Source organism: Polypterus senegalus, chromosome 14 (assembly GCF_016835505.1).
Source record: "Polypterus senegalus isolate Bchr_013 chromosome 14, ASM1683550v1, whole genome shotgun sequence".
Lineage (NCBI taxonomy): Eukaryota > Metazoa > Chordata > Cladistia > Polypteriformes > Polypteridae > Polypterus > Polypterus senegalus.
The window spans coordinates 31,961,015-31,983,812 of NC_053167.1; the positions used below are offsets into that span (position 1 = coordinate 31,961,015).

At 39.2% G+C, this 22,798-nt stretch overlaps 1 protein-coding gene and 1 non-coding gene across 6 annotated transcripts in view; both read right to left on the reverse strand.

Annotated features, from left to right (window-relative positions):
- The window catches only part of ncoa6 (nuclear receptor coactivator 6), a 71,346-nt gene that overhangs the window by 29,640 nt on the left and 18,908 nt on the right, over positions 1 to 22,798 (reverse strand). For 4 of the 5 annotated variants that reach the window (XM_039735063.1, XM_039735067.1, XM_039735068.1 and 1 more), the window contains exons 2-10: positions 21,951 to 22,190; positions 20,093 to 20,248; positions 19,851 to 19,967; positions 18,742 to 18,852; positions 16,531 to 17,376; positions 14,261 to 14,401; positions 12,733 to 13,852; positions 9,564 to 9,685; positions 1 to 1,811 (exon numbers count right to left, since the gene is read on the reverse strand). The exon at positions 1 to 1,811 is cut by the window's left edge and continues 1,129 nt beyond it. In XM_039735063.1, the coding sequence (XP_039590997.1) occupies positions 1 to 1,811; positions 9,564 to 9,685; positions 12,733 to 13,852; positions 14,261 to 14,401; positions 16,531 to 17,376; positions 18,742 to 18,852; positions 19,851 to 19,967; positions 20,093 to 20,248; positions 21,951 to 22,155 (4,629 nt within the window). In that variant the 5' untranslated portion in view covers positions 22,156 to 22,190. The remainder of the gene's footprint in view (positions 1,812 to 9,563; positions 9,686 to 12,732; positions 13,853 to 14,260; positions 14,402 to 16,530; positions 17,377 to 18,741; positions 18,853 to 19,850; positions 19,968 to 20,092; positions 20,249 to 21,950; positions 22,191 to 22,798) is intronic. The other variant, XM_039735065.1, reaches the window with a different exon arrangement.
- LOC120515302 lies at positions 8,546 to 8,649 on the reverse strand. The gene has a single exon (XR_005630631.1). It is a non-coding gene; the product is annotated as a U6 spliceosomal RNA (small nuclear RNA).

A 22,798-nucleotide genomic window follows, 5' to 3' on the forward strand; every position in this document is an offset into this window, starting at 1 on the left:
GTTTGGTTCAGAATTGGTGTTTGGTTGCAGTTCATGTGGAGAAGAGCTGTTAGATTCTGAGACTGAAGGAGCAGCAGATGAGAGAATGGCCTCCTGCTCCAACATAAAATTTGGAGCTTCTTTATGAGTTACCTCATCCTCTTTAGGTCTATCCTGTGCAGGTTTAAGGGTCACATTGGGAACACCAGAATTGTCTAACAGCTGGCTAAGGGAAGTTGGGGTTTCCCTCAGGGCTGGAGGAACTGTCATTTTGGGATCATCTTTACCTGCTAAAAACTGTTTTACCTTATCTTGTGTATCTCTTTTAGACGAGTCTTCATAAATGGTAGGGACCTTTTGATCCTTAGTTGAAGAAGGGTTTTTTAATTCAGTAATACAAGGATCTCTTGAGATAAGCGGTGCTTTCCTCACCTCTTTAGGAGCCACAGGGTTTTCTTTATTAATCTCAATAAAATTTGATACAGAAGGAAAAGGACTCTGCATTTGCTGTACTACCATTGTTGGATGATTTATGTTGCTGTTAAGAGAATTAGGCAAAACAGATGAACCACCCATCATTAAGTTTTGAGGGTTCAACAAAGGTTGGTGAGGAGGAGATGAAAGAGTCAGCTTGGCTGACTTTGCATTCTGACGCCCTGGACTGGGCGTGGTTTTACGGCTAGAAGCAGGACTAGAGCGCCTGCTGTTGCTTGGACTAGCTTTTTTAGCAGTTCCTCCTGTGGAGTGTTTCTCTAATTTACTAGCAGGAGAGGCAGCATTACTTGAACTGAAACCTTGCTGACCATTACTGTTACTTAATGAACCTAAATTGGGTGGGGCTTGTCCAATTGCTTTGAGAGTGGTAGGATTTAAGCCCTGTTGATCAAAACCACGGTTTAAATTGGGTTGTCTAGGTGGAAGAGGTATATTTATTTGTGGTGGAAAGAGACCTGCGATAGAAGCATTAAGCCTTTCTGGAGAGAGATTAATCTCAGAAGGTTCTGTGCTGGGTGGACGGTTGGTAGGAGTATGAGGATAGTAAGGCCTAGGACTGGCACGATTGGGAGTTTTGGGACGTGAAGTCTGTGTTGTAGTAGGAGCATTTTGGAAATGAAGCGCATGTGAACTAGGCATTGATGTCTGTTGTTGAAGCTGTTGTGGGCTTGCTCCCTGATGCTGAGGAATAGGTGAAGGTCCAGGTTTCATTAGAAGCTGGCCAGGACCAGAGCTGCTTATTAACTGAGTATTCCCAGTAACAGTCTGCTGTACACTTTCAGAATTAGCACCATCCTGTAAAGAAAGCATGACAGTATTTTCATCGGAATTCAAAGATGAGCCAACCTGTCCTGCATCCTGGAAAGACATTCTTCTTGCAGCATTTGCTAACTGAGGATTTATCATAAGAGGGAGCCTGGCCTTATCCTGGGATGGGGGAAGAGTTCCTGGGCCTTGTAGGCTTATCATCACTGACATATTACCTTGCTGAGACACAGGAGGCCTTTGAATATCCCCAGGATTTAAAGGTCCTCTGGGTTGTGGCCCACCCTGAGGCAATGGTAACCGTACAGACTTTGGATCCTGTTGCATCATTAGCATCATCATCATCTGTTGCTGCTGCTGTTGTTGCTGCTGCTGTTGATGTTGTTGTTGTTGCTGCTGCTGTTGTTGCTGTAGTTGGTGTTGGTGTTGTTGAGCATGCACCTGATTCATCATGCCCTGTTGTCCTGGATGTATAGTCTGCACTTGCTGTTGCTGCTGCTGTGGGCCATGTTGCATAAACTGAATGGGCAACTGCTGCAAAGTTCTCTGGTCTCCAGGCTGTCCTGGGAATCCTAATGGCAAAATTAGAAATGTTAAATATATTGTTACAATTGGAGACAATGACACATTAAACAACAAGCATTTCACTAATTGGTGTTTTTGGGTAAAAAACGTAATATGGACATAACATTATTCAGAATTTTTTATTTTATATTAAGAATTACTTTTATAGTGTTGTATAATCAATGACAAAAACAATAAGGATGATGACTTTTCTTGCAAATTTTGTTCAACTGTCATTACAAGGACAGAAGAAATTATTTACTGCTCTCCCAGGAGGGTAGCTTTATGAGGCATAGAATTAAAATGCTTACAAATCATGTTGAAAGTTGCCTGGTTTACTTTTGACAACTGTTAACATCATGGAGTTAGTAAAAGGCAATATATCAATAAGTTCCTCCAAAATAAAAAAATGCCAAAGCATATTTAAAACAATATTAAATGTTTTGACTCTTCGCTTCCATCCCCTGCCCAACAGTAAAAACATTGCTACCTTTCACTTTCAGCAAGCCAATAACTTTTACATTTTAACTGCCATGTTGCCGTAGTCAACTGCTGCTGGGACGTGAGCATTGAAATGTATTGAGTCAACAATTGTCTGGCTTTACCAGTGACATTCAGAAAAAGGTAGGAATGGACAACGAAGAATGGACTGGTGACAACTGGAGACACAGTTGGCAGCTTGCAAAGATGGCAGGAGCCAGGTTAAGCTAGCAACCCATTCCGAATTTTCCGTGACAAAGACACCCAAGAAAGCTATACATAGACCCTCAATAAGATACCTTTGGGGGGGTGATATCCCTATTAGGATAAATACAACGGTGATGATGTAAGCAAATTGTGAATCAACAATAATGAAAATCCTGAAATACATCTTCAGCAAGTTATATAAGAACAAGCACGACCTTAAGGTCCATTAGGCCAAAATGAGATGCCGAGAAAGGGAGTATGAAATGCAGAACAGGAGAAATTTCTGGTGAGCTGCAGGAGGAGCCCAGTCAGGGACCAGCCAACAGAGCCCAGAACGCCCACACACCTTAACCCCCTATACTTACTACAGCATACCAGAAAAGGAAGGAAGATTAAATGGCACTTAGCCCAAAGACGAGGTGAGTGTTGCCATTTTGAGGAGGATGTCTGCAGTATTACACAGATTTATCTAAGGGTGATGCAGATAGTCAGCTTCATAGTATGGCAACCATTATTACCAGGTATTCTGGAAAGCAGTTTGGCTATATAGGGAAGCAGAACTCTGGAGTCTCCTACACCAAAAACTGGAGAGCCACCCAAATACAAGAGCTGTGGAATGAGCAAAGATTCAAGCACAAGAGCACAACAGAGGAACAAAAACCGCAACTTGCCAAGTTAAGGAGTATCTTGCAGAAGAGGCTTATGACCTTGCGAAGAGCAGAGAGGCACAGGAAATTAAGAAATAAGAAGGCCAGGAAACAAACTGCATTCCTCCCCAACCCATTTGGCTTTGCTAAAAATCGGTTATAGGATAAGCGCAGTGGTCACTTATCATACTCTTTAGGTGAGGTAGATAGCTCCTCATATAATATTGAATGATTCAAAAAGCGATCAGTAGATTGATCTTCACAAGGGTCAGATTGAGCCACCAGACCCAAAGTTAACTTCAGCCTTAGAGAGCTAAAGTTGAAAGAGGTTCAGGAGGTAGATCAGCCTCAGCTCCAGGACCCAATATTGTGCCACACGTTATGTATAAGTTCTGTGCAGAATTCCTCCGACAAACCTAGAAGTCTGAGATCTGGTGAAGAGGGAAAGTCAGTAACCACTGTAGATAAGCAAGTGTTTTTTGGATTTCCAAGGAGGGAGACTCAAAGAACATCAAACAGTTCCATATAATTTTGCAGTTTAGTGTACAAAGAAGATATTCTTCAGTGTCTTGTTAAAAAACACTCCACCAAATTTACCCTTCAAAATAAATATGTCAATGCATCAGGGCAGAAAAGGGAGTGCTTCCTGGGTAGCCAGTTTTCTCCTAGCTAATTTAAGAAGCCAGTGAGGAAAAGGAAGGCCGTGTTATTCCGTGGTTGGATCTTACCAACACTTATGGGTCCATGCCACACAACCTGATCAAGATTGCTCAGCAGAGACAACATGTTCCTAGCAATGTTAGAATCCATATCTTGGATTATGACAATAATTTCAGGCTAAGAGTTACTTCTTGGTCTGCAAATCAAGCTAGAACTGTTTGGAAAAGGGCATTATAACAAGCTGTCCAATCTCTGTTACCCATTTTGCCCTCGCCATGAACATGATCGTCAAATCAATAGAAGTGGAGTGTAGATGTTCAAAGAACAAGTTTGAGATGCAGCAATCCCCAGTTTGGGCCTTTATAGACTGCCTTACAGTCAAAACATCATCAGCACCTAATGCCAGATGGATCGATCCTCCAAGGCCTAGAGATGCTCATCTCATGGACACAAACGAATTTCAAACCTAGACAATTCCAGGTCTTTGGTGCTGAAGAGGAGACGACTAGTGGAGAAGTTCCACTTCTCAGTATCTTGCCTTGGATTGGATTTATCAGCATGCCCAGGATATTGTGGCATTTCCTGGTATAGAAGGTCTTTATATGAACAGCTGAGTCTGTGGAGAGGAGGATCAGCAGTTACCATCGCAGGAGGCTAGGCCTGCCCAGTAGTTTTAATAGCATGGCAGCAGTAACATCTTGCGGCTCCCTTTCATTGGCCTAACAATGGAACAGTGTAACGGACAAGAAAGGCACTCCTGTACAGAGACATAAAATACCCAACTGGCACTGAGGTCAGAACAAGCAAGAAGTGGACAGCAGCTTAGGCATTGAAAGTTGCAGAGTTTTGGCTGAGGCCGAAGGAGTTAGTGGGAAATGTAGCTACATGTACAGATGGTCTTGGTAACTTCCCCAGGAGGCAGAAAGAGAAAGACCAGGGCAAGAAGAGATACAATCTTAACCAGGATGAGGTACAAACATGTGTAGAGAGAGAAAGATCTAGCTGGATGGTGAGTCTGGTCAAGATGGAAATCTGCAGTGCAGCACAAGGTTACAGGAGAAAGAATTTTGTGGGCAGATTACCACTGTGATTTCTTTTTGGTCATGGCTGCATATGATGATCTACCAAGTCCAGCAAACCTCTATGTTCGGGCAAAGAGTGAAAAAGCATTCTGTGGTACTTTCTCTGAAAGAGGATCCCTCCAACATATTCTTATCACTTGTTTAAACGTCCTTGCAGAAGATTGATACCGCTGGTGGCAAGATCAGGTACTCAAAGCAGCTGCTGAGATATTAGCCTCAGCCACTGCCACCACCCAAAGACGATTATCTTCTTTGTCAGGACTGGAGAAAAGCTAACCCCACTGCCAAGTTTAGCAGCACGCCACCTTACCTCAGCTGCAGACTGGCAGGTGAGAATAGAATTGGGCAAGCAGTTAAAGGTTTTGTAAACACAATATCATAGCAGCACTTCTGTCCAGACATGATCATCTTTTCAAGCTCCACCAAAAAGGGGATCATGATAGAATCACAATACCCCAGGAACAGCGCATAGATTGGGCATATGACAGAAAGCTAGGCAATTACCAGCACCTGGTACAGCAATGTGCGAGTTGGAACATTCAATGTGAGCCAGCAGAAGTAGGCCATATCTGGGCTTCACAGGTCAGTAGCTTTGTAAAGTGATGACCCAGTTGGGTGCAATAAGGCTTACAAAAGAAGAAGGTGATTAGGATAACCAGCAATGCTGCAGAAAGAGCCACTAGTTGGCTCTTGATAAAGAGGGAGGCCCAGTGGTCAACTGCTGCTGGGACATAAGTTGGGGATTGATCATCCCCAGCTGGGTTGACTAGATGAGGGTGTCTGATGCTGAAAGACCTAACACAGTTGAGGACTCCAGGTTACATTACTGAGGATGTGTCCCAGCACATCTGCAAGATGTATTGAGTAAGGTGATGTGATGTATTGTGAAATAGCAAATGCCAGTTTAATACATGTTCTATAAAATATAATGATTAATGCACCATACATAAGTACACCAAATGCTTACTATCTTCTGATGGTTCAGATTGTTGGCTTGTGAAATCTGTTTACTGACATTTTTTATATATAAAAAGAGGGATTTCAAAAACTGATCATACAGCATTACAAATTATTTAAAAGAAAACATATAGCAGGAAACATTTTTTTTAACAAACTAGGTGTTTCCTATTTTTTTATTTTTTTTTTATTTACCAGGGATGAAGAAAAACTGTAATCAGAAGGAGGGAGAGTGTGACAGTAGGGGATTACATTCCAGGTTCTTTTTATAGTCACAGATAGTCTCAGAAGGCAAGTTGCTTTCCTGACACACCGGGAGACATCCTTGGAAAGGAAGATAAGCTCCTTGGAAGAAAAAAGTTAATCAACTTTTTACTGTCCACAGCCAAACAAATGGCAGCTAAGGGTAGGCTGCCAATTTTGCGATACAAGTTTAAGGAATTAGATGCTAGGCTGAAGAGCAGATGTGACAATATGGTCTTGTCTAAAGTTAAGGTCTGTCTGTGTCACATGCCAGTACAGGTAAGACTGAGGACATTAATGCTTAGTTCAAATTTTGGTATAGGATAGAGAAGTACAAGTTTACAAAACATTGGGGCTACCTCTGGAACAGCTAAAATACCAGTAATGCGGTGCTACATCTAAAGTGGAGAAGTGCCAAAGTTGGGAGGCATATGAGTAGGTTAGTCAAGGATTATTTAAACTACGGAGTTGTTACGAAGGGCATTTAGGACCTCCACCCTCTGCAGTTCACATACCAGGAGAAGGTGGGCGCGGAGTATTCCATCATCTATATGCTACACCAATCCCTCTCCCACTTGGACAGAGGCAGTGGTGCTGTAAGAATGTTATGTTTCTGGACTTCTCTAGCACCTTCAACACCATCCAACCTCTGCTTCTTAGGGACAAGCCAACAGAGATGGGAGTAGATTCAGTCCACGATCCACGCCACCAGGTATATCTTACAAACAGACCTCAGTACTGTATGTGCATCTTGGGAACTGCAGGTCTGACATTGTGGTCAGCAGCACAGGAGCGCCACAGGGGACTGTGCTTTCTCCAGTCCTGTTCAGCCTATATACATCGGACTTCCAATACAACTCGGAGTCCTGCCACGTGCAAAAATTAGCTGACGACACTGTTATCGTGGGCTGCATCAGGAGTGGGCAGGAGGAGGAGTATAGGAACCTAATCAAGGACTTTGTTAAATGGTGCAACTCAAACCACCTACACCTGAACATCAGCAAAACCAAGGAGCTGGTGGTGGATTTTAGGAGGCCCAGGCCCCTCCTGGACCCTATGATTATCAGAGGTGATTGTGTGCAGAGGGTACAGACCTATAAATACCTGGGAGTGCAGCTGGATGATAAATTGGACTGGACTGCCAATACTGATGCTCTGTGCAAGAGAGGACAGAGCCGACTATACTTCCTTAGAAGGCTGGCATCCTTCAACATCTGCAATAAGATGCTGCAGAAGTTCTATCAGATGGTTGTGGCGAGCGCCCTCTTCTATGCGGTGGTGTGCTGGGGAGGCAGCATAAAGAAGAGGGACACCTCACACCTGGACAAACTGGTTAGGAAGGCAGGCTCTATTGTAGGCACGGAGCTGGACAGTTTGACATCCGTGACTGAGTGACTGGCACTGAGCAGGCTCCTGTCAATCATGGAGAATCCACTGCATCCACTGAACAGTGTTATCTCCAGGCAGAGGAGCAGCTTCAGCGACAGACTGCTGTCACTGTACTGCTCCACTGACAGACTGTGGAGATCGTTCCTCCCAAACACTATGCGACTCTTCAGTTCCACCTGGGGGGGGGTATAAATGTTAACATTATACAAGATTATAGACTGTTACACCTGCCTCGCACTCTCCACCTTGAATTTTTTAACTTGCATCACTCTTTAATTAATATTGTTTTTATCAGTATGCTGCTTCTGGAGTATGTGAATTTCCCCTTGGGGATTAATAAAGTATCTATCTAATTGAGGATTTAGAAGAAAGGTTTATAACTTCACATAAAGGAATGGATCCTATTATTAATACAAATTAAAAAAAAACAACTTTTTTTTATTATTGGAGTCTCCAGTGTGTGTTTGAAGAGAGTCCTTGTTGTGTTTTATAACACTCTATTTTTCTTGCGCTTCTATAAAACTTAAATTTCCTCTTGATACTAATGAAGCACTTTCACTACACATACCTATCTACCTATATAAGGTAACTTTGAAATTACTAGCCCACAGTTAATAAACTAAATGAGTGTTTTAAACCATGCCAACCTTAAAGCCAAAAGTGTGCAAAATGAAACAAATGAGCTGGAGCTATGCGTAGCTGCACATAATATTAGTAAAAAAATCAAGTTTATTAGGGGGATATCATAGTAATGGGAGATTTTAAGTACTCAGTTGTTAAATGGGATAGCAATGTAAATAGTAGAGCTCAATAACAGGATTTCATTGATACAATAAATGACTGCTTGTAACACAGAACATTAAAGCCCCAACAGGAGGAAGATGTGCAGATTAGGTTAAGTGTCGATTCCAAATTGGTCCTGTGTATATGTGGGCATGGGTGTGGGCATGTGCGTTTGTGAGTGAGCTCTGCAACAGACAGGTAACCTGTCTAGGGCTATTTTCTTCCTTGCGCTCAGTGCTGTCAGGACAGGCTATAGGCCTCCTCATGACTCCCAACTGGATTTGGGAGGTTTGAGAAGGTCATTATCTTATATAAAAATGTGCATGTGATCCTTGTGCAGCGGCCATGTTAATCATCTTTGTATCTGTCCAAGGTATGCAAACACCACCAAAGCAAGCATTTGGATACAATAAACCCACACCAGATTATTGCCCATATTCTCCCTGTATTGCTATGGCTTTTTGCTTAGATTACTCTAGTTTTCCTCATCAAATCCCCAAAAACATTTATGTTACAACTGGCTACTCCAGATTGTCCCCAGCATGAATGTGTGTTTGGATGTTTGTGTGTGTGCCCCAAGATGGACTGGATTCCCATCTTGTGACCAATACTGCCAAAGTAGATTCTAGCCCCTTGAGACCCAGAATTAAGCAAGTTTATGAATTAATTAATGTATCTTATATCTTGACTGTTCACAAGTCTAAAATTATGTCCCATGCTGAAAAGTACTGTCTCATCCCAGGAGCTCTGCAGGACACTCATGGGAATGCAGGCATTTAATTGTTACTTAGTAAGTAACGCAGTATTCCTAATATGAAGCCAGTTACTCAGAAGTAAACAGAGGCTGTAAAAGAAAAGCACAGTAGCTTCTTGTAGGCAGAGTGGTGGCTCTAAGGCTAGGGATCTGCACTGGCAATCAGAAGGTTGCCAGTTTGAATCCCGTAAACGCTAAAAGGGACTCTGCTCTGTTGGGCCCTTGAGCATGGCCTTTAACCTGCAATTGCTGAGCGCTTTGAGTAGTGAGAAAAGCGTTATATAAATGCAAAGACTTATTATTACTTATTCTAGTATTGTGTACAATCTGATCATCCATATAATTCTGAAAACAGTTGTAATAAGGTGTTTAAAAGGGTGCAGTCCATTGGAAATTGAAAAGTATGGCTTAGGTTCCACTGATAAAAGCTAAAATAAAGAGGATTTTGTTTTTTAATCTGGGACAAATTACTATTAATATTCATAACTATTCATAACCAATGGGGGTTAGTTATGAAATAAAATATTATATTAAAAAAAAATACAGTTGTCATTTTACCTGAAGGTCTATTTGGAAAGTCTGCAAGCTTTGGACCTGCTGGCTCCAGTACTACTCCTTGTTCTCCAGTTAAAGGCTGTGTCTCTGAGTCATCCACACCAAGAGGTCGTACTTCTGGACAGCTAAAACACAAATGCATTATGACATCATTCAAATGTTACACAATATCAATAATATTTTTTAAATCGTAACTCTCTAGTTTCTGTCTTTTCTGGTTATATACTGAATAAAGAATACTATTTCAAAAAGTAAAAAACACACAAAAAATGTTTGAAGACTTTCATCACATATTTGTAGACACAGTGATCAACCCAGTTAATTTACAAAGAACTCTGCATAAATGTGTATATAAGCAAGTACCATATAGCATAAGTGCTATATATATATTACATATAAATAACTAAAAAAACATTTTGCTAAACAAAATAAAAATGAAACTAAAACCGGAGTGAAAAACTAATTATTGCTAAAATAAAATGAAAATAGCTAGAAATGAAAATCTGTATTTCTAATTTTTTTTAACAAATCAATTGCCCACCCCTTACTGTTCACATATCTTCTCTCTAAAAACATTGTTATTTGCAGTCTGCTTTATGCGGGCGAGTGGCGAACAACATTTTCCAGTAGTGCACAAAAAGAAAAAAAATGTAAAAAACAGGTCACGAAATCCACCTGACAAAAGTTTACAAAGTTTGACTCTATATTGAAACAAATAAAATCATATTTTATAAACAAAGCCTAACATCTGATCAACACTCATAGCACCTAAATAAAGGCACAGAGAGGACATCTTAACAGCAAAACTGTTCAAGCATTCCTTGTGGTATTCAAAATGATTAAAAAAATGTTTTAATTTGCAATGATATGTGAAAAAAGGATTGGTTTCAAGACAGCACGGGTAGAAATGTAGCTTCCTGTAAAATGTGTAAAGACAAATACACAATGACATACAAAGCAGGTAAGTGTGAACTTCAGTACTTGGTGCATTATAATATGAATAGTAATGAAGTGTTTAACACTGGCTGGCGCCCTGCCCGAGGGTTTTTTCCTGCCGTAAGACCTGTGTTGGCTGGGATTGGCTCCAGCAGACCCCTGTGACCCTGTAGTTAGGATATAACGGGTTGGATAAAGGATGGATGGATGGATGTTTAACACTGAGCCCTCTCATCATTTGCAATTAGACTAAACATTGCCTAAAATGTAGCATCACCAATCATAAAATATATAGCCAATGTTATTAACTTTTTGAAGGTGGCTATATATTTATGTTTGGTAATAATGCATTTTACTGTACTATTTTTGGCTTTTTGACAACTAACTTTTTTGTACTTCACTTTGCTTTGCACTTGATACTATCACACTCTGGTTCATTAAGCAGATTCAATGTGTTTCTAGTTAGTAGTCCAAAACAGGTTGAAGCAAACAACTCGTCTTAATGATGAAGTCATTATGGAGTCGTGATTTGTGGCAATTTTTAATCAAATTTGAATGATTTTTAATAATCTAACGTTATTAAATGCCCTATTTTAAAAAGCATGTGGTAAGCTGCCTTCTTATTTATTTTTCATTTATAGTCATGAGCTACATTCAGTGTGTCTGTTCAGCTTGATAACTGAATGTTTTGTGCCTGAATAATTTAAAAAAAATGTTCTGTAAAGCATTAATATTTCAGATCATTATATTATATTCATAATAGTAAGTAGTGCTCTCAGTCTTTAGATGGGAAACTGCTATTAACTGCCTCTCCTTCTTTCACTAAATGGCTTTGCATTACATGGTTATGTAGTCTAATGTGCATGACACTGGTTTGAACACGGTCAGTCAGGTCAGGTCACCGCATCCACCACACGACAATTATATGTATGTCCCCCTAGCCTGGTCCAGCCACTTGGGTCCCCAACAATGAGGATCCTGCAAGCAGGATTACCCTCAGGGAATTGCGCCACTTGGCCGTAGTGCAGTAACTGACACTCCCTCACAATGCAGGTAATGTGCCTCATTTGGGACTCCATGAGCAATTGCAAACCAGTGGTACCCAAGGATTCCCCCAAAGAGACACAGAACTAAAAGAGTCCAGTCTTCATCCATGTTTTGCAACCATACAGAAAGACAGAAAGCACCAGGACTCTAAAGACATAGACGTTTGTCCTTTTGTGTAGATATCGTGAGTGCCACAAATCCCTTTCCAGCAACCTCATGACCCCCCATGCTCTCCCAATCAGTCTACTGACTTCATAGGATAAGTCACCAGAAACATGAATGTCACTGCCGAGGTAAGTAAACCGGTCGACACTCTCTCCGCAGACATACACACTGCTGATAGCTGTGACTAAGAGGTCATCAAAGGCCTGGAACTTGTTTTTTTATCAAGGACACCATGGTAAAAAAGATGGCTCGTAAATGGGATGGTTCATTCTGGGAGTACTTGGAGTATGGCACTGATTGTCACAAAAAGGGGGGAATTGATGATACAGTAGTCATGTTTGTGGAGCTCAATTAAAGGTAAAGAACCTGATGAATTTAAAAACACTCTTATACTGCTTTTATAAAGAAGTCTATAAAGAGGCAGAGGACTGTGACATGCTGAAGAAACACAAACCTACCAAATAAGGTAGAGTATACATGTTACTGTATGTTTGACAACAAACATTAATCTTGCCTCTGCAAAAAAAAATCTAAGAGTTTCTTTTAGTTGCCTTTCTTCATAAAATACCTTGATCCTAAGTTCAAAATGTGTAGTGCTGCCAAAATAAACAGCATTCTCCTTACACAGGTGGAAACCATGTGCGAAACACATTAAGGAAAACATTAAGAAGACAAGTCTTTGCATGGATAACGGAGAAAAAAGAGAAGTTGCTGAAACTTACCTGTATATTTCCAAAATTCTTTTTCTATGTAGGAAAAACATGCATTTCTTGATTGTCACCAAACACAAAACTAAACTAAAACAATTATCTCAGGGTAAAATTAATTGATGAAAATCACCAAAAAAATACAGAAACAGTCCAAAATTCATGAAGCTAAGATAAACTAAGCTGAAAATAGAATGACAGGTGAAAAAAAGTACAGAAATAAAAACTACAATAAAAAAAACCAACTAAAATAAATCACAATACCAGTCACCATCATTACTATAGCCATCACTAAACTTTGGTAAAATCAGAATTACCCAAGTGTCTCATCTGGCTGTGGACCACTAGGAACACCAATGGCCTTCTTCTTGCGTGGTGGCTTCTTCTTCTTGGGCTTTGCCTGGTTTATTCCAGTCTGCTTCCCACCAGGGCCAAACTGTGCAGTAGAGATATCACTTTGCAGCAGATTGACTAGCAAAGGACTTGTTAATGTGACATCCTTATTACCCGGAAAATTAGAGGACTGTACACAAGGGCCTCCCATGGTCAACTGTCCGCCAAATTGACCACTGAATTGCATTCCATGGCCAGAGAAATGACCACTGCCTGTTTGCATGTGAGGGGGTCCCACCATGCCACTCTGTTGCTGCTGCTGCGACTGGACATCAGGAATCATCTGTTGTAGGGTAATATCACCCGAATTTACATTAGGATCATTAAGCTGCTGTGGCTGCTGCTGCTGAACCAGGTGGTGACCTCCTTGGAGTCTTGTCTGTCCATGTAGGCTCATTGTCTGATTAGGATTACCATTCATGGGCATCTGCTGTTGAGGTTGAGATGACTGAGGAAGTTGTTGCTGCTGTGGATTAATTTGTCCTTGGAACTGAACTAGGTTTCCTTGCACAGAAGGAGTGGCACCCCTCATCACCTGCCCCTGTAAAGAAGCAGAATGTCCTTGAGGACCAAAGGGCTGCTTATTTGGCATCTGATTAACAATCATTTGTTCCATCATGGAATTCTGCTGTAAGACAACTTGCTGTGTCTGATTTCCCATCATTTGCCCATGAGTTGGCATTACAGGTTGACCTTGCTGTGCCATCATCTGTTTTGGGGGCGTTATTCTTTGTGGAACCATGTTAGGGTTTTGATTTGATACAAGTAATGGTGTCTGATTAACCAATTGCCCTCTAGACAAAATCATCTGGCCCCCACTTTGACTCTGTACCATTTGACCTTGAGACGAAGAAATCTGCTGGTGCTGCATGTTCATCATCTGAGTTTGAAGACCTTGGGCAGACTGTCCCACACCACTTGAGGTCACATTTCCTGATGTCTGATTCTGCAAATTGCCATGAATACCCATAAGGTTAGTCTGGATTACATTACTTTGCCCATGAGGAGGTGGCATTTGACTAGGTGCAGAAGACGAAGGTTGTCCTAGACAAAAATAATTACAAAAATAAGTCACAAAACTTCAAAAAGCACTCATTTGTATTTTCTAGAAAAAAAAAAAATAATTGATTCTTTCTACAAAGCATAATAAAAGAATAATTGCACATGCAGCAGTCAGCAATTAAAAAAATAAAAATTGAGTAGCTTTAACATTATTGTGGAGATACATTATTGCTTGAGTAAGAAGAATTTAAAACCTTAATATGGCTTTTCATTTAAAAATAATTTGGCCACTAATGTTTGTTAGTATATCCATCCATCCACTCAACCTCCATTACTTCATATGTCTAAAATTTTCATGAAACATTAAAGTCTTGCTAGCTATTAATCATTTTTTAAAAACTGTTAATTATATTTCCTTTTAATATGCAAGGTAAATCACATAAAACAAACCTGAGTGCTGAATGTTCTGGCTGTTTTGTAGTGGAGGATTGCTGTTGCCAACTGAGACTCCAGCAGTACTGGAATTTACCTGCCCCTGCATAAAATTTCCTTGGACATTTGGAAACCCCATGGGCATTCGCTTGGGAATACCTACAAAAAAAAATGTGGCAAGTGACCTAATGTAAAATCTATTACATGACCTAAAATGATAAGGTTTACTCTTCTAAAATGGCAAGCTTAGGAAGCAATCCTCATGAATGCTTTTAAAGTATAAGGAGCTATCACCAGAGGGCCAAGATGAAGAAGATAAAAAAAATCTTTTCAACAGTTAGCAATGTTTAAATGATAAGAAAATTCTGTGTCAGCAAAAATTGTTCTCTTTTCGTTATCTCACACAACATAATTAAACCAACTAAATTGAATTATTTTAACGCTAGTATTTTCCAACTGCAACACAGCAGTCAAGCTATCCCAATCAATATAACCAAGATCAGTATGTAATTAATACAACTATGGGAATTCCCACCAACGACTGGCACAAATATTATACTTAAAAATCCTTTCACAGGTTCTATTTTAAATACATTAATGTGTGTTAATATGTAGCTTATAAGTTTGTGCTGCAAGCACCGTGAAGTCTTGTAAAATATGTGTAATATATAAACAAAAAATTCAACTATGTTCCACTCTATTTTATATATAGTATGCAGTATGGAATGCTAGAAAGAGGGAGAGAGACAGATGTAGGAACAGATATAAAACAAACACACCAGACATAAACTTTATCCAGGCTACTCAATATTTGGCTTGTGGTCATACACAGCCCCCCGCAAAACACGTTCTACAGCCCCTAAGCATTGGAAGTAAGCTGTATTTGGTGTATTCAAGTCCTTTATAAAATTAAATTCGTGCCCAAAACAAACACATTTACGTTTCTCTTGAAAATGGATGAGTAGTCCTATGCCTTTTTAGTCCTAGGGATGTCAGTTTTTTATCTTTATCTCAGCAGAAAGCAGACAAAAAGTTCACTTACCTACTGAAGAAAACAACAAGAAAATGACAATATGCAAAATTTCAGACAAGCATTGAACATTTTAACAAAAGATGGGAAGAAGACTTTGTATTCACAGAAAGAAACAATAGACATCTGTGTCTGATTTGCTAGAGACATATAATGGTGCCAAAATGTGCAAATATCCAATGTTATCATGAAAGTCGTCTTGCTGACTTTAGTATATTATATCCTCCTCAGAGCAATTTAATTGAGAGTAAAATTTGTTCACTGCCAGACAATCTTCATGGAAAATTTAGTACAATGCAAAATACAAGATGGTGATTCCAACACAGAAAAGTCATATAAAATAGTGTGGAATACCGTAAAGAGTCATGAGCCTCTTATTGAATGTGTGCTTATCAAAAAAACTTTCTTGGAGTGTACTGAATTTCTTTCTGCAGATTTTAAAAACAAAGGCAGAATCATTGGTCAGATAGCAAAACTGCAACTCTGAGATTCTACACTAGTTGAAGGCAGACAACAGGGAATGGTAATAAACACCTCAATTATATTACATTTAGTTTTTGTTTGTATAAACGGAAAGACATATCAGTGATCAAATGTAACTAATATATTTTTTACATTATGTGAACACATTTAAAAGGAGCAAAAGATGATTAGATAATAAAAAGTAACAGATCTAAGCTACAGTAAAGTTTCAAATAGCTTTCAGTTAACTTTACTTTTCTTTCCAGCTAAAGGTTATTCAATAATTTTTTCTTACCTAGTAACATGTTGTGAGTACAACACGAGAAACCTTATGCAAGTTCAACTTTAAATAAAATGCCAATTGTTTTATTTAATTTTTTGAATTTTAGATTATTTATTAAACTTAACCACTAATAGAAAGAAAAATGTTTAAATAAGGTTTGCTGTTTTTACATTTTAACTTGAATCTTTAGCAAAAACTAACACCAAAAACCAGAGTTAATGTTAACTTGTTTTGCATTGTGGCCCCGCAATCAAGCTTATTCATGGTTTTTGGCCCCTGAGGAACATGGCGTTGAGTAGCACTGCACTAGATGAACCTTACCATGAATAATAAATAAAAAAAATAAGATTAAAGAATATTTCCAAAAATACAAAGTAGTTTTATATTGTTGATTATGAAAATGCACCCCCATATTGTGGTGAAGTCAACATAAAGATTTATAAAGATATGAATACATGGATAAAAAGGTAAAGCACAGAATAACATACAAAGAACTAAGAAAGAGTTACATACCTCCAATGCTAGAGTGTGGTATTTGGGATACTTGTCCCTGCTGTGCCATTACCATGAATCCTGCCTGAACACTGTTTTGTTGCCCTAAAACAGCCCTCCCAGGAGAGCTGACAGCCTGAGGAAAGCCCTGGGGAGTTGCAGATCGGGGACCAATTTGATTCTGTCCTTGACTCATATTTGGTGGGGTCCCAGGGGAGCCTTGCTGGAAGGGTGATGGAGAAGAAGCTGGTGATTTAGACAGGTGAGGCTGAGGTTGTGCAGAAGATGGAGGTGGAGGGCCCCTAATTCCAGACACTGCTGTTGTTCCTTGGAGATTTTTTGGCTGTGGGGTTATAAAATGGCCATTCCCTGGTTGCTGTCCAACAACATTAAATCCCTGACCTGCTTGCTGACTCCCAAAGGGGTATGGAGGTGGTGGATGGCTTGGTGTCTGAACTGTTGCAAGAGATGGTCTTGATGGCATTTGCCCGGGCTGTGGGACTTTTTTCCAAACAGTTGCAAGGGGTCCTTGAGCAGGTGGGGGTTGGAGAGCCCCTGAAGGAAGCTGATTCCAGCCAGGAGGAACAGGAATTTGTGTTGGTGGTGTAAACGGAGTCCGTATCCCACCTATAGAAGGATGCTGTGCAGAAGGTGGTTGTTGCTGCTGTTGTTGTTGCTGCTGCTGCTGTTGTTGTTGTAACTGATGTTGCTGCTGCAACTGCTGAAGAGTGGCTGGATTAAGCTGCCTGTTGGGCTGTACAACTGGCATGGGGTGTGGTGGCCCTTGCATTGAGACAGAAAGATGTCCTGTTGATTGCTGCTGCTGCTGCTGAACTGTTAAACCTGAAAGCATAGGATCCATTGACTCTGCAATTAAAATATAAGTAACCTCTAAGAGCGAAGTGGAAATACAAATATAGTGCAAATAAATGAACTGTCTTCAATCAGAAAGAAATCATATCTCAGACACAAAACACTGCTAACTAGAAATGAACATCAGAAGCCACATACTTGTTTGCAAAATAAATTAATAAAAAAAGAAGAAGAACTTTAAGAGAAAAAAATATATTTGAATACCTATATGCTCACAAAGAGAGGCAAAATGATCCATAAGCATCGCAGCCACTTCCACATATTCCCTGAAGTCTTATAATGTTCCCCTCACCCAGTTGTGCAGAATATCAACCACATGACAAACTTCAAAATCAGCATATTCTACACATAAACCCTTTCATCATATATGGAGTCAAAGAGTTGCACAGAATTAAGGCGGCCATTTGTTTGCCTGAATTACACCTGCCAGAATAATTCTACTGTACATGAAAACTTGTTCTCTGAACTACATTTATGATAGTGAAAAATACTTTTGTCGTGTAACACCTCTATCCAAAGCAACTTATAAGGTCAATGTACAATTGTTTTTTATATACATATTTTCACAATTTCAGCAAAGCAGCGGTGAAAATTTGACAATGGAGTCGGAGGCAGCAATTGAAGCAACAATTTTGTAGTTTATAGTTCAATGCTAAAGCCAACGACACCACACTGAGTGCCATGCTGTGTAGTCGGAACCTTTTCAAACACAACCTGCTAACTCAGTTTCTCCATTGAACCACCATTAAATACTTAAGTGCCTTACATATTTAGCAAGTGGAGCCATTAACACAAATCTATACTAGGCCTCCAAGGTGAACAGCCACCTGCATGTAAGATCACTGTAGGTAAAGGAAGTTATGACACATCAGGTCTATAAATTTTAGATAGGAGATGTGTCTAAGAGTGTGGGGGCAGAGGAGGTGGTGCTGTCCCCACAGGAATACCAAGGCTGGTAATTGTGAATACTCAAAAGGCATGCCAATTTATAAAAAAGGGTGGCTGGGAATTAAATGAACATATAAAATTAAGCTAAGGGATATTTTTTTTCTAATAGTTGAAGTGTTTTGTTCTCTGTTAAGTATACTGAGTAATGTTAGAGTGTTTTGAGGAAATAGGATACAAGGTAAATGAACCTATTTTTAGCAAGCATCTAGCACCTAAATAACTTATTCATAAATGCCCTATATTATGATAAGCAACTATCAAACTATTCAAAAATACATGTCCCTAAAGAATATCTTTAAAAATGGAAAATAATTAGCATTTATAAATGATATTAATATAATTCTTATATACCCAATTATGCTGAATACTATACAAAAAGATAATATGGAATTTGTCTTTACACTGTCTTACCTGACTGAAGTAGAGGCCGTGGTGCTCTTGCCTGCATCTGTGCATTACCACCCACTATACAGCCTCCTGAGCCTACCATTGACACAGAAGGGTTGTTCATTCTAATATTGGCTATACACAAAAAGGCAAAATATACAATAATCAGCATGTGAATAAACAGATTAAACAGAAACATATATTAAACCACACCTGTCCCTAACTCCTAGAAACACAGATAAACTTAACAACTGTTTCTGCAAATTAACAAAAAATCCATCAGATTTGAATTTTTACCCAGTCCAACCCTTATTACATTGTGTCATTTAGCCAAAAAAGACAAAAGAAAAATGTATACATACATTATCACAACACCATCTCTATACCTCTTTTTCATGGCCAAGATGAGTGTTTTGCATAAGTTTGAGTTAACTTAAAACATTACATTGCTCCTGGCATAGTCATTGTTGCTATGCCTGACCAATATTTACATCCATGTCTTTCTGTCCTCCTTCTTAAGTTAACCCCTTCCATTACTCGTCATTTTCTGATCTATACATCAACTCAAGTGTTTTTCACTTAAAAACATAATTTATTATCAACATACCCTCTCTTTTTTATGACTCCGCACTGAGAGAAAATACATGCAAACGCCCAAAAGTTCTCATATTTTGAGACAGCTTAGCTTAGCTATTAGCTAAACAAACGAGCTTGATGGACTGAATGGTCTCCTCTAGTCTGTCAAATTGCTTACATTCTGTATCACTCTTTTACAAACTTTGCTTCATATTCTACCTTCACTGGCTGTAGTTCATGTTCATAAAACCTCTCACACCATCTTAAACCCTAAGTTGAAACCTGAAAATTAATTACCTTTCCATGCTAGGATGAGTTCTACTTTAATTACAGGATTAGCACGGCAGTTTCCAGATATTTTTATTCAGAAATATTTGTTCATCTAATAAGATAAGAATTTGGCAGTCATGACTATATGCAAACTGTCCCTAACACTGTACATTGACTGAAATTTCTAGAATTCTCTTTCTTTTGAGTAGTAAGCCTTTGTGTGACAACATTCTTCAGGAAACATTTTTTATCCTGCTAGAAATATAATTTTCAAAAAGGTAGTCTACCTTGTGCTTGCTGCATTGGCAAGCCCAATGGCATCTGACTAGTAGGTCCCAAGGGTCCATTGACAGTCACTTCTTGCCCTCTGTTTTGTACTAATGCCAGGTTTATTGCACCTTCACCTAAAAATAAAAAAGCTGAAAGCTATAATGAAACACTGCATTTCATAAAAAACAACATGTGTTGTTGGTAATACATAAATTAAAAGTGGTAGTTAAAAAGAATATATTTGGCAACAGGTAAAGACCTTCAATTTGTACTGAAAGGATTCCCAGGTCCCGTAGTTGCTGCTGGTTATTCTGTGCAAGTAAGCGCAATCTGTCAGCTGCCTCACGTGGGATATTAAAGGTGACCCTCACACTGTTCCATGGCTCCACTTTCTGAGGTCTCATTTTGTCCAGTCCTTCATGAAAAGAAAGAAAAAAAAAATAGTAAGGCAAAAAGAAAAAAAAAAACATAATGGATAAAGCCAGCAATGATTATCAACATCAAAGAGGCATCATTTATATAGACAGCATAAAACATAATAACAGTTGATTCATACACCAGACCACCTGTTACATAAAGAAAAAAATCAAAGGTCTCCATTAAAATCTGAAACATGAAAACAAGTTTGTGCAGTTAAAATGGAACAGCAAAGCTCAACTACAATAAAAGAGATATTTATCTATCATATATTTATATACTGGGTTTAGTATCTACTCTGAAATGTGTTCCACATGATTTACTGAATGGAGTATTACATTTTATCAAAAATGTTGTCATGTCCATTACTGTCTATGTCTATTTAGAAGCAGAGGAAGAAAGAACAAAACAAGCATAAAGCCCAAGGCAACATTCACTATACAAGACCAAAAGTTTGTAGACACCTGACCATCACGCATCTTTGAGCTTGTTGGACATCCCATTTCAAAACAATGTCCACTAATTTAGAGCTGGCTCCCAAATGTGGATGGAACAGTGTTTGTTGTTCTGGGAAGTCTTTCCAGAAGATTTTGGAGTGTCTGTGGGAATCTGTGGTCAGTCGTCCAAGAGGGCATTTGTAAGGTCAGGTACTGATATAGGACAAGAAGACCCAGTTCACAAACGGAATTCTAATTCATGTCAAAGGTGTTCAACAGAATTGAGGTCAGGGATCTGGGCAGGCCACTTGACTTCCTCCATACGAAAGTCATCAAATCATGCCTTTATGGATCAGCTTCATGCACAAGGGTACAGTCATACCAGCACAGAATAGGACATTCTCCAAACTGTTGCCACAAAAATGGAAGCACACAAAGGCCTGAAGTTACTTTGTATGCTTTAGCATTAATAGTAGCCTTTACTGGAGCCAAGAAACATTAGCCCAAACAAAGAAAAACAGACCAAGACTATTATCCTGTCTTTGCCTAACTTTACAGTAGGCACTATGCAGACCAGAAGGCAGTGTTCTAATGGCACCTACCAAACTCACATTTGTCACTCACACTGCCAGATAGTGAAGCAGGAGTCATATCTCCAGATGTTTCCACTGCTCAAGAGTCCAATCACGACTCCTGGCATTATGCATAATGATCTTAGGCATGTGCTGATGTTGCTTCCAGAGGCAGTTTGAAACTTTACTGTGAGTGGTATCACTCTGTCAATTTGTGTGGTCTATAAGTTCATTGTTGAGCTGGCTAGACCCTTCCACTTCACAATAATATTACTTACAGTAAATTGGGGCAGATCTAGCAGTACCTAAATTTCACATACTGACTTGTGACAAAGGTAGCATCCTCTGACAGTGTCACGGTTATAGTTAAGCTCTTCAGTACAACTCATTCTACTGCTAATGTTTGTCAATGAAGAATGCATGGCTGTGTGTTTGATTTTATGCACCTGTTAACAATGGATATGCCTTAAACACCTGAAGTCAGTAATTTAAAGAACTGTCCACATACTTTTGGTCATATAGTGTATTAGGTGGTCTATTAACACACCTAATTTTGTTTCTGAAATGCAAAGGAAATCAGACCATGCATTAAATTTGTCCCTAACTCCTAGAAACACAGATAGTTGAGCCAGATGCACTTAACAACTGCTTCTGTGAATTAAGAAAAAGTCGATCAGATTTGAATTTTTACCCAGTCCAATCATAAATGGAACACCCTTTAAGATTTTGTCCAGTTTATCTTTGAAATCTTCATCCTCCATATTGCCTTTGAAGGCAATGAAGATGTTGAAGTCTTCTTTGTTGGGTATAGTGCCTTCATCCTCCTCAACACCAGAGTCTTGCTCCACATCAGACAACCATGCCAAGGAATCAACTTGGCCTTGCAGATTTACCATTGTGCCCTTGTAATATGGTGCCACACGCTCCAACCCTGAATAAAGAAAAAAAAGCTTATTTAACTTGAAATTAAGCACATTGATACATATGGCTTTAGAGTTGAATTTTGTAAGTAATTTAAAATAAAAATACATACAAATAAATTATTAAGTTTGCTTGAAAAACAATACCATATACAGTGGGATGCAAAAGTTTGGGCAACCTTAGTTAATGGTCATTATTTTCCTGTGTAAATCGTTGGTTGTTACGATAAAAAATGTCAGTTAAATATATCATATAGGAGACACACACAGTGATATTTGAGAAGTGAAATGAAGTTTATTGGATTTACAGAATGTGTGCAATAATTGTTCAAACAAAATCAGGCAGGTGCATAAATTTGGGCACCACAAAAAAGAAATCAAATCAATATTTAGTAGATCCGCCTTTTGCAGAAATTACAGCCTCTAAACGCTTCCTGTAGGTTCCAATGAGAGTCTGGATTGTGGTTGAAGGTATTTTGGACCATTCCTCTTTACCAAACATCTCTAGTTCATTCATGTTTGATGGCTTCCGAGCATGGACAGCTCTCTTTAACTCACACCACAGATTTTCAATTATATTCATTCCAGAACGTTGTACTTGTTCCTCTGCATGAATGCC